Source organism: Oryzias latipes, chromosome 3 (assembly GCF_002234675.1).
Source record: "Oryzias latipes chromosome 3, ASM223467v1".
Lineage (NCBI taxonomy): Eukaryota > Metazoa > Chordata > Actinopteri > Beloniformes > Adrianichthyidae > Oryzias > Oryzias latipes.
Window position 1 is genome coordinate 24,772,438 of NC_019861.2, and position 12,996 is coordinate 24,785,433.

The 12,996-nt window shown below is 37.3% G+C and overlaps 1 protein-coding gene across 1 annotated transcript in view; it reads left to right on the forward strand.

Annotated features, from left to right (window-relative positions):
* The window catches only part of smyd3 (SET and MYND domain containing 3), a 56,739-nt gene that overhangs the window by 5,223 nt on the left and 38,520 nt on the right, over positions 1-12,996 (forward strand). Inside the window, exons 2-5 of the mRNA XM_023953551.1 lie at positions 9,624-9,687; positions 9,905-10,012; positions 10,741-10,798; positions 12,134-12,288. Of these exons, the coding sequence (XP_023809319.1) occupies positions 9,624-9,687; positions 9,905-10,012; positions 10,741-10,798; positions 12,134-12,288 (385 nt within the window). The remainder of the gene's footprint in view (positions 1-9,623; positions 9,688-9,904; positions 10,013-10,740; positions 10,799-12,133; positions 12,289-12,996) is intronic.

Genomic DNA, 12,996 nt, shown 5'->3' on the forward strand with positions numbered 1-12,996 from the left:
ACAGCTTCTGTGTCAGGGGAAGTTTCTCTATTTGATGGAAACCTTTCAGCCACTCTCTCTGGACCAAGAAAGCAGCACACGGACAACAGCAGATCATCTAGATAGAATCTTTCATTTTATTACGTTGCATTGAAAGTTGTATAAACCAGTTTCTGCAGGGGGTTTAATTTGAACTGAAAAGAGGTGCAAGATTGACAGACATGTTTTGTGCTGCATGTCTTTGAAATAACAGTGGAATGAAGATTGAATTGAAATGCTGAGATGCTGCAGGCTTTTCTTGCAATCTACAATTTTAAATTGAAAAGAAAGGTTCGATGTAACTTTTATTTATTATTTTAAAACACCACGATTATCTTTTGGTCTATTGTAAAAGTGTTCCCCGTGGTCTGTCACCATTGTGCTATCCTAGGCACTTTAACGTTGGGAGTTGGGTCATCTAGACCCACCAGACAGTGCTCTGAACCTTTTTTCTTCTGAACCCCAACATAACATTACAGGTGCAAGAAAACGGCGAGCAATGTTGGAGATCCTGATTCACAACAATTTGAATAAAGAAATACTCAGAAATCCAATTTGAATCTTAATTCTCTTTATAAATGTCCTCAATCATGAGAAAAATGCTACAAGAACACATTAAAAACACAATTTTCGTTGGAGTGGGGCTTTGAGATCTGCCGCGTTTTTTCTGTTGTGCCCTACAGTTTTTTTTAGAAAAGTAGTGCCACACTTTCATGGCTTTTTATGCAGAAAAAGAGGCTGAAACTATAAAATGTGAATAAGACATAAAACGTTCGTGTAAATATCTAAAGCTCACGTAAAAACCAAAAAGACTGTGTGGGTCCAGTGGTTTATGAAGGCACAGATGTGTTCGAGTCAGCCCAACTCCTCCTCCTCCACCTCTTAAGCCTTCAGCCCTTTCAGTTCATTTTCTCATCAGATTCTTCCCCCATCTGTTTCCCTGCTTTATACCTCCATTCTTATTTGTCCCTCTTTTGATCCTTTTTTCCCCCCTCCATCACTTTCAGGAAACTTTCTGCCCTGTCCCTGCTTCTTTTCTAACTCCTCGTAGATTCAAGTGTGTTTCTTTTCTTTTCCTTCCTCCCCTGCTCCTTGACATGTGTTCCTCTCAAGACGTGCACAGCTGCTTCATTTGCAAACCTTGTTATTTGCTGCAGACAGAAAACACACCTCCTCGCGTCTACGTTGGTCTAACATGCAGATCTTTTGGGGCTACCCTTTTTACTCTGCTTGCGAGGACCGCTGTCTTTTTGAGAAATTAGAATATTGCCTCCCAAAAGAACAAATACTTTATTTCTACTGTGGTTTAGGTTTACACAACATGTTTAATGAAAATCTGTGTCTCCCTTTTTTTATTAAGTGCTGATGCGTTAGTGTTTGTGCATTTGCTCAAAGAAAAAGCTCCCTGCTGATGTACGTGATGGTAGACTCTGCATCTGTTATTTGTGAATGATAGGATCGCTGTTCAAACCTGCAGGCGGAAACACAACAAAACACTATCATTCCAACCCCAAGAGAAGAGGATTTGTTTTGCTTGTGACTTGAGATTTAATCAGTGGCATGAAGATGTTCTTTCATTTAGCTGGAAACGAACAGAATTGCTTTTGTGTATGAACAGTCTAAGGATGTCTACTCTTGGAGAAACATTGATCATCACCTTCATTTGGGTGTAGCTGCAGCGATGAGGGCTCAGTTTTCCAAACTTAGGATGCACATCGTGAATTCCTTTTTGAATTTCAATCTGCCTGGAAAACTGAGCTTTTTTAAAAAAAAAAAAAAAATCAGTCTACAGACTTGGCTGACTGAAATTCAGCTGCCAGGCATTCAGCTGAAATCTAATTGCATCTGCTCCTGGTTTATTCACATCACATGTTGCAGAACAAGCTTTGGAAACTTCTCAAGAAAACTCTAAATTAACTGCACCCAACAGTGCAAAACAGCATTGTATCTTTATCTTATTTAAATTACTAAAGATATTTTGAGGTTTCTGCCCCATCCCAGTTAGTAGTAGTTGGTATTAGGAGTTGTATTTGGTGTTATTATTAATAATGCTATTATTACATGCACTGTTTGTTAAAATGGTGTAAAACTAGTGAGTTGTGAAGCAGAAACTACTTTTTTCAGCTCCTAGGCTGTCCAAAATACTAAGCATTTGATGTTGTAAATTTGGCACATCTGAGCTGTGAATTCGGCTTAACAGAAAAAAATCTCTCGATTTGAAATATGAAATGCAAAATTTCCTCTTATGCATGTTTTGAAAGGGCCACTTAAGAATCGTCTATATCTGACTTTAAAAAATAATAATGTCTCTGTATGTCAGTGAATAAATACATATAAATGAACATAAGATGCATCTTGATGCCATATAATTAACAAATACATCTGTTGCTACATCCTCAAAGCTTGACAGATGAGCATGTGTATTAAGTCACATCTGTACCAAGAACTCAAAGAGTAAGAGCATCTTCACTGTTGCACTCCGAACTAATTAGAGTTCAATTTATGATTTAACCAGGCTCTCCAACCTCACACTCTACCCCTCTGTTCCAGTTGATTACCTTGATCAGGTGGTTCAGGTGGTTGAATGATCACACCTGATCCTCATAATCAGCATCAAGTCAACCAGCAGTAATAATAGTAGAAAAAAAGCAAAATTAGAGAGTGATAGATCTCAAAGACCAGGGTTCAGACATTATCGATTAAGGATAAAGAATGGAATCATCACAAAACAATAATTAGTATGAGTAAAACCACTGTCTTTTGTACTTTTTTTAAGGATGTACCCCACTATGAAAGGTTTTTCAAGTATCCTTTAACTTAAACAAGCTTTATTTGGTTGATACCTTTATCACATAAAAGTGATTTTGTTGAACTTTACAGAAAAAAAGAAAAATAAATCTGGTGTATCAGTAAAACAATGAGGAAAACAAACACTATAAAATAAAGAATTGATGGCATCAAAACATTGTAACTGTGAACTAAAAAAATAAATAAAAAAAAGCTCCAAAGATGTCTGGCTATGGAGAAAAAAGCACAGTTTATGTTGGTTCACCTTAAACTAAAATATCAGTGTTGATTACAGACAAAAAAAAAAACTACCTGGATTTTTTTTCTGCATTTCTAGTTAAATTGTCAACAGTTTTTATTCAATATGTTAATTATTTTGCTGGATATTTTCTATTTTTATTACCTTAGGTATTAAAAAAACACGAATTCCCCTCACAGATATCAATCAACGTTGTCCTCAGTCATCAGTGCAGATGTGGATGTTGTGGATATTCTTACATATCCTTCTTAAGCCACAGGGAGCCTCGTCTCATATGAGTACCCTCAGATGTCCCTCAGTGAATCATCCTCTAATCAACAGTCAAAAGCTCAGGAAGGGTTCGAAAAGCCTCGAGAAGCAGCTGGTGTTTCTCCTTTCTTCACAGACATTCACACACAGTCAACAGTGTTTCTTCATGTCAGTCACCAGTTTTCAGAGAACCGCACATCTTGAACGGGAATGTGAGCTGATTAGGCTTACCGCTGTAGCACAGACGGATCAGTAGGTGGCACTAGTGACCCTTTAGCAGTTCACTTGCTGTTTTTTATTTTTTATTTTTTAAAGGCCAACTCATTCATGCATTGTTTCATATTTGCTTTACTAAACACTGAAGTCCCTTTGCTAGCAAGCAAAGTCTGTGGTGGAATAGTCTGCACTGTCTGAGATAGAGCCAAGTTGTCCACACATTTTTTACAAATTGGTGTTTCAAGCCATTCTTAACACAGAATTGCTGCGTGCAGCTGAAACAAGAGGGGGCGGAAGCCGCCCAGCAAACAGCCAGTGCTTTAGAACTGGAAAGCTCCGAGTAAATTTATTCTTGCAGACTTATTTGCAGATGCATGCTCTGAAACCATGCATCCTGGTCAAGTGAGATGCACCATGCAGTGTCAAATACTTCAGAGCGGAAGTGAGAGAAATCGGGGACTGGACTGCATCCACACTCCCCCATCCCAGGAATGCAAAAATAGACCCTGCATAAATGTTCACACCTTCAAAAATACTCAACTAGACATAGTCAAAAAATATCTGTGGGACATGGTAGAGGAACCAATGCTCAGGGGGAATTAATTACCATGCTTAGCACACCAAGAGAGAGAGATGCTGAGGTAAGCCTAATTAGGCGTCTCATTTCACAGGCGTAAAAAACTGACCAGATCTGCACACACGCAAACACAGAATCATGCTCTTGCATGTCAATGCACAAACCCTCGTCCTTATATCATTACCACTTCTGTTGAGTGACACTTCTGTCCTGATTATTCTTTTTCTCTTGTTTGTTTGCATTCTTTCTGAACTGGTTTCTCTATTCCCTCACCTATCACATTCATGTCTTAGTTCTGTTTTTTTCTTCAATCTTTAAAACATCAAAACCAGCTTTCTTATGCTTGTCATTTGTCACCAAATATGAGATTTCTAATTTGCAAGGTCGTGAAAACATTCAACTGGCATGTTGCAGGAGAAAAAACACAATATGAAAAATACTCCTGTGTACCAACTTAAAGTTTAAGATTACCTGTGCAAATGTAAACAATCCAGATAAGACAACAATATGCAAACAAATATTTATTAATTCTGTGAGCAAATAGTATTTAGTGACTGTTTGCCACAGAAAATATGTAGGCTAAAAACTGAAAGACAATATAAGAAAACAAAGTAAATGACTCCCTAAGGGTGGCGCAGGAAATTGGATGGAAATAATGCAAAATAAAAACAAAAAATGTATGACGCGGAGAGGAGGAATTTGACAGATACAAAGAAAAAAGGAGTTTTAATCTTGTATTCTGCATGGCACTAATAAAACCCTTGTAATGTTATTCATGAGTTTTCCCGCTGTGCCTGCAGTCCAAGCATGGACCTGCCATCCAGACGACTAGTGCTTCTCACAACATCCGACACAAGCACGGGACAATGAATGGAGGGAAAGAAGAAAGGATGAGGTGACAGTGAGTTTGAGAAAGGGAAGCAGAATGGATGACAGCTGCATGGGCAGAATCATAACACACTCATATTTTTGACGTTTATTAAAAAGGTTCCTGCTTTATGACTTGTTTGTATTTGCTTAGTCATTTTTAATTTAATTATTTTTTAGTGTTTTGTTTTATCAACTGAATCAGTCCACTCAACACTCTTAGAGCCAAACCATACCGGAGAACTGGGCTTTTTCTGTCATTTTAAATTGGTAAAAATGTCAAATTTGTGGAATATAAGGAACATTTAACTCCCAAATTGTTGAGCTATAAAAAATGTGTAATTGCTTTTACTATGTAATTCATAATAATACCTATATTGACGTTGCTGCTAAATATATAGCAGTTTACTCCCAATCATAGTAAACGTGTTGCCACAAAAGCTAACTTTCTGTTGAAATATCCCCTTTTTTCCTTACTATTGGAGATAATCTGATAAAAGCTTAAAGTGTTCGTGTTAGAAACCTTTTCAAAAGGAAATGTTCTGTTATGTGTTACCAACCTTCAGCAGTTCTGCTGGAACAACTGTGTGACTGATGTATATACTTTTATGTGTTTGGCTTTGACTCATGTCTTGGGGAAAAAAGCTAAAAGCTTATCAGCATGTCACTGATCACCGTAACAACAGTTGCTGTGGAAAAGCTTTGTATTAATGAAGCTGTGCAGCTACATGCAGCTCTGGACCAGCAATCTGTTAACATTTCTGTCATAATTGTTGCACTTTGTATTTTAATATCAGCAGTTTAGTGTGTTTGTTTTTTACCAGTATTTTTGAAAGAGATTTTTTTCAATTTATAAACCAAATAGCGGTATGCATGTAGATACATGTACAGATCAGGTGTAACATTATTTGAATTTTCAGATCAATTAAATATTATTCAATTCATGGTATCAATTCAGCTACGTTTATTTTTAATATTCTAGTTCACAACCCAAATGATATCAAAAACTGAAAGAAAAAAAAAAACTCAACATCAAACTTTAATTCAGTTTTGAAACCGGTGTTTTCTGTTGGCTGTGGTTTTGCAGGACATTTTTTAAAAAAGTTAAGGAATGGTTTGGGAAGCACAACAGGAAGTTTAATGTGTTGATATTTCTTCCAATGATCCCAGCCTTTTTTAACATTTGTTGGACTTTTGTACAAATCAGTTGAATCCACAGAGGCACCAACTAGCAATTAACGGGACTTAAAAGATCTGCAGCACATTTTGCTGCCACGGTTACCACAGCTGTCCTTTGGTAGTCTAATGGAGGCCCCGTCTAGATGGGTTAGCTCTGTTTTGGCAGCCAAAGAAGTCCAGCACCGTATTAGGCAAGTGACTATAATGTTATGCCTGACTTGGATAAATTGAATGAACCTGTCACAGTACAGAGTATTAATCATATTTCCATTTTTCTAGAATATGGAGGATTTTTCACAATGATGTCTGCTTTAGGCAGATTTGAAGCAGACAGTGTCCAAAATGATGCAATATTAGAGTGTCATATTCTGCACATTAACATATGCTGTCACTCTTGCAACAAGTAATTACTTCCTGTGGGATAACATTCCCCACAAAGTTTACAGAGGCGGGACACTAACAGAAATTGGGTTGTTTTCAATGACAGATTTCATGTTTCTTCTATTCAAAACTGATGGGCTTCCTGTGTGTGGCAGTTTTAAGTCACCTCCCCCCATACGATGCATAATATGGTATCTGTTTAAGTTCAGGTCTGTTTAGATTTGAGGCTTTGTTTTTACTACTTTACTTTACTTAATTTCTGAAGCCGTTGGCAGCTTCCTTGTTTTTGAAAGATCTCATCAGGACAAGGGTAGCTGTATTTTCACGAACCATGAGCAGCACTGTAAATTTAACTCTGTTTTTAAAGCTAGAAAGGTCCTGACAAACAAGACAGATGGCGAGCAAAAAGGTTAAATGCAGAAGACTGAGCAGCTGAGAACAGTGTGTTTTGGAAACTTCCACAAATTCTGCTGGGGCCTTAGGCCAAATACAACAGTCCAGTCTGGTCTCACAGTGATAGAGAAAACATTTCACTTTAATGTTGCCAATGCTGACGGGTAACAGCTTTTTGAAGGATGTACACTTTCCCACAAATTTGCTGGATTTGTTTGTAAAATTCCAGTAATTACCTCCAAAGCATTTACAAAATACATTCAGACGAATAATGCTTAACTTTTTGTCCAACAAGCTTTATGATGTCTGTTTAAGAGCAAATGAAACCAGACATGGCTCTGACAGAAACATTGAGCCAATGGCCTAATTAAAAGGTCTTAGTTACATAAAAACTTTATTGACACTTAAGTTCAAATGTTAACCTCTTAAGACCCGAGCTCTCGCTGGATATGTGTTTTTTATTTTTTAGTCATATTGGCCCCAATTAAGTAGAATTAACTACAGTGGTATTATAACCCACTATGTGATGTCCATGCATGTGGATGCCAGGTCTTAAGAAGTAAATACAGTTTTAACATTTCTTCTAAAAACAGTATAAAGGGACTAATCTGATTCTATTCAAATAAGTTAATTTAAGTTTTTACTCAGGTCTTTATTTAAGGAAGGAACAGTATTTTTTCTTTTAAATAACAGATTAATAGATCACCTGACAAAACATTCAAATACTTTTTATTAGAAATTGTTTGGAGCCCTGTAGCACTGTCAAAAAGGAGCAGGAATGTTGAACACCAACTTTTGGAAAATTCTGTGGAAGTATTAAAGGTGAAGCAGGTTATGAAAATCAAGATGTGAAAGTCAGAGTTGGATCTGCTGTGGCAGCAGACAGAGGCACAGTGAAAAGCAGCACCGCCAGTCAGAATTTAAAGCAGGTTATATTAAAAAAAAAGGTCTCCTAGACCTGCTGTGTTTTTGTGGTGGAATCTAACTAGACTGGAGCAGCTCATAAAATATTAATTCTGTATCTATTTTATGTTTTATGCACACAAACGCAGCCAAACTAAAGCCAACACATATTTTTACAAGCCTCAACACAATGGGCTTTACTGACAGACAACTACACACAGGAGTGCCATCATGGTATCTGGTGGATTATAAAGACTGGTAAGTCTGGAAATAAAATAAAAAAAAGACAAATTTATGTATATAAATAAATAATTTATCTTTAAAATTAAAGGTTTGTTAATCTAAAATTCAAGTTATAATCAAAATTAAGCATTTTTATTGGCAGAGTAATGTGTAAATAACCACTTTCTGCTATTTACTCGTCCAGTAAGTGTTAAAGAATGGAGGCTTTTCTTTGAAAAGGTGATTCATGCAAACCTAAAACATTTAATCATTATGTCTGATCAGCACCACATCTTTTCTCTAAAATCACAGAAAGTGAGAAATCTTCTTCTAGCCATTGTGATTAGTATTTGGCAAATTGAAGAAACTAATTACCGGTACAGGTTAAAGCTGGATGACTTCCCCACCTGCGCTTTTCGCACCATAACAACCACGTGTTACACTGTGACCAAAGGCATCACTAATCCAAGAAGATCCAAGCAGAAGCTGCGCCGAAGAAGCGTGGCAGCAGAAATGTTGGCAGAATAAAAGCTAGACGCGGCCAAGATGCAACACTTCTGCAAAGCAGACACTGGCGCGGAGCTCCTAGTGTGAAACCGGTAAAAGATTCACAAGCTAAAGGGGCCGAGTTTGTGCCAAGAAATGCCAGACAGATTTCTCAAACATTTTACAGTAGAAGTGATGCGGGAGCTGATCTCACTGAATCTCTGAAGGAATTTGGGCTCCGGTCCAGTCCAACTTTCAGTAGGGAAGTGGAGGGTTGATGTGATAGTCTTCAACCCTCAAAGCAAGAAAGCTGAAAGATAAAGCTGTGTTTTTATCATTGCACTCATCACCAATCAGATTGTTGAAAAAACTCAATATTTCTCCAGGATAAGAGTTACAGTGAAGGTATTTCCGTGCACACATGAACATGGACACACCTGTCTGTGTGTGTTGTGTGCCAGGACTGTAATTGGCTAAGAGAGACATGCCATCTTGTTATCAAACTGACAGCAAGACAGAACAGGGAAGATGCATTGCTGCAGACTTTCAAGAGAGAAGATAAACACGTGCGTAAAAACACACACAACCACTAACATGCACATCTGTGACTCTACGCACAGTGACAGTAAGCAGGGTAAAGCTCAATAAGTTCCCCTTAGATGGCTAGGAAACTGGAGATGGTGTAGGCAGATAAAAAAGAGATAATGGGTACACACAGTCGTCTTTGTACAACATATCGAAAGAAAAGGTTATTCCACATGGAAAAGGTCAAGACAATGACAGAAACATGCATGGGTATTTTGGGGGCTGTTATTCTACTCTCCAGCCAATTTATTCAATACTTTTATGCAGTCTGAGTGGCTGACTGTGTTCTGTAAGACATTAAAAGTAAAATGAGTAAACGTTTAATTTATATTACAATAAAGAAAGGTTAATAAAATAATCATGTGGCCAAATCTTGCTCTTCCCTTGAGGATTTTCCATTGATCATCAGTCATATACATTTTTTAAATGGCAGAATGTGAATGAAGTTGATGAGATACTTGGAATTAACACTCTTTTCTTTCTTCTTTTTCTTCTTTCCAGTTGTGAGACCTTGCTGAGGTGTTCTCAGTGTAAGATGGCTCGTTACTGCAATTCTGCCTGTCAGGTATGAGCGTGTGCGTGCTTGTGTGTATACCATTGTCTATGTAATTAATGTTTTTCCCAAACTTTAGTAAGTCTGAGGTGAGCTCTAGTAAGTAGTTAGAGGGTTCCTGTGTATTTTTCGGAGCAGTCACTGAGGAATGAGTTTGACTCAATAAAATGGCCTCTGAAGTGATTTGTTTGCTGAAATCATTGCTGTCTAATGTCTCCCCTTCTTGCAGAAACGAGCGTGGCCGGGTCATAAGAAGGAGTGTAGATGTCTGTGCAGCCTCCTACCCAGACATCCGACCGATTCAGTGCGCCTTGCTGCAAGGCTCATTTTTACCCTGGTAAGTGTCCGAAATCTCACCCAGACTAATCTAAACAAAGAAATCTGCTCTGTAAATGACTAATGGAGCCTTATCTTCTGCTGAACTTCATCATTTGAGGTTTGTGCTTAGATGAAAACTTAAACCCTCAAATGTTAATTTTAATTTTTTTTCATGTTTTCATTTTATTCTTGCTGTTCTGAAAACCTTCTCATGCTATAAAGTTAGTTAAGTTTCACTATAATAACACACAACTGAGAGTGGTGAAATTTGTTCGGCTCATTTGACCCTCACTTTGGGGGCGTGGTGGACGGGTATCCATGCAACTGTTTTTTTTTTTATCCATCTCCCCAAACCTGATCAAGGTCCCTATTCCATCTTTCTATGTCAAATATTGTTCTTCCTATCCATCTTTGGAAAGTTAGCAGTCTTTGTTCATTCCATTCTTTACTGGCGAATAGTATTACCCTGTTTTCTGTTTTGGGAGTCAATTACAATGAGGATAAACCACTTTAACACATCTCCAATTGCACAACTTCAAGACACTGCAGTCAGTGACCGTTTCGTTGGTTTAACTCCCCAATTCAATCCCTTGATGCTGACTGTCAAGCATCAACATCAGACCTACTATCTCCACCTCACCACTTTGCCACGGAGGGATCAGCAGGCAACTTCATGAAATTAAAAACCTGACAATAAACTGGAAATTGCTTTGACAGCATGCTAATGGGTCTTTTTTCCTTCTTTAGTTAAACCCACTTCAGAGCAGTAAGGAGGAGCTCTACAGTATTGACGAGCATGAATCCCGTAAGTGCCTGTGTTTTTAGTTTAATGTTGCTGGAGGAATAAAAGCATTTTCGCTGTTTTTGTTGATTTTAAGTTATTGTGATTCTTCAAATCTCATGAATTAGCTGAGGGGCCTTTTTCAGCCATATCAATCATTTGTGTGTGTTGAGCTACGTTTTTCCTGGTAAAACGAGGATGCTCAGCTCTTGAACACCCTGATGAGCGTAGACTAAAGATTGTGAGGTAAAGGTGTTTGCTGGGAACTAAAGAAAATGGAATTTTCTGATCATCATTTTGTGACTCTTTTTGTTTCAACTTCATATGACCTTCACAGGTAGAGATTAGAGAAGAATACAATAACTTGTCTGGTGCAAAGGAAGACCATTACAGCACATATTTTCATTTACGAACAAGTTAAACCCAAATCTGTTGAATAGAATATGGTACATTGTGAAAAAAAAGAGGAAACTTCATTTTCACAGAGCATCAAAGAGAAAGTTGTTCTAGTGGAAATAAATGTTTGCGGAGCAATTTATATGAAGAAACAGCAAAGGTGAGAAAAATATGGTGGAATATGACCTTTAAAAAAATAGATCATCCAAATATATGAAATAAAGCAACGCTGATTTGTTGATTAAAGCTAGAGCTGGTAAGACATAACTGTTAATAGTTTTGTTTATTTACAAGTGCTGGAATTTTTCTTGTTGGAAAAAAGTGAATTTGACCCTAAATATTCTATCTTAAATTTGTTTCTACACTTTGCACTGATTTGTAAATGATATGGGTTACACATAGGATGATTCAAGTTCACAGCATAAAGGACCCAAAAAACACATGTTAAAGAAAAATGGAGTCAGTCCACAATATGGATTAGATTTTCCACCACGAAATGTGAACAGAGATGTAAGTTCAAGTTAAACTCTATCTGTGCAATATTTTTCCAAAAACATGACACTTAAGACTATTTTCTCATACAGATTAGCTGAGTGATTGCATGAGAAGTTGGGCAGAACATTTCTCTTTTGTTAGTATAAATGTTCTGGCTCTTGTATTATTGTAACAGAGACCCAGACTTTAATCCTTTCATCAGATAGGCTAGATTTTAGCACATTGTGGACTATTAAAATTAAAAATGTATATCTTTGTTCACCAATCTTGAATGTTTAACTTGTGTCCTGGATCAACACCTGACTTAAATGATGGTGTTTCTGTCGGGATTTTCACGAGATTAGGAACCTGTTGAACATAACAGGAGCAGGTAAACAAGTATTCCATAGCAGGCGGGCACAAGTACCACAACTGGTATGTTAGTAGGTGGACGATGCATTAACAGAGGATTGGATTGAGTTTTTGTAGATCTGGATTCGATGCCTGAACAAAAGAAAGAAGGTCTGTCTGAACTGGCGACCATGTTGGAGCTGTACATGAAAACAGAAATTCCTGACCTGAAACAGAGAATGACATCAGAGCTGCCACTTTCCTGTCGAGAGGCCCTCAGCATCATTGCAAAGGTTAGTTTGCACTTCATATTTTTGTTAAAGCATTGAGTTTTTTTTTACATTCAACAAGAAAAAGCATCCGAATTTTAAAAGAAAGATGTGTGCCTACATGAAAAAAAACCTACTGGTATTTCATAGTAAGATGCCATAAAAAAGAGTTATATTCATGTAGATCAATTGAAGAAAAAAGCTTTCCTAAATTGCATCTAAAACATTTCATAAGGAAAAAAAAGGGTGCGCCCCTGGGCAAGCCAAGAGTGTGTGGTCCTTCCTTAGAAATTTCCTGATGTGTTTTGCAATGCTTACACTAAGCATTTTGGGCCCTACATCCTTTTTTTCCCTGTTTACTAAATAAACCAAGGTCGCTGTTTATGCTAAGCTACAGACGAGCTGCACCCTAACTGTGGTAGGACCTTTTCCCACTCGTGAAAATGCAGATGTTTGCATCAGTTTGTATTACCGGTACTTTCTTCTGCTTGTCAGCTGATTTTCATTTATTTACAATAATCTTCATATAATTTGTTTGCATAAAAAACATGTATATGAGCACATATTTTTGTAATGGAGGAAGTACCTTATATTATTTGTTATCTCATATTTTGGACAATACGATGATAAACATTTTTAAAGTATTTAAAGTGCTTTCAATCTATGTTTTTGTCTTGTATAGCTCTTATACATTTTAGTTTTTGTTGCGCTTTTATGTTGCCCATTCTCCTC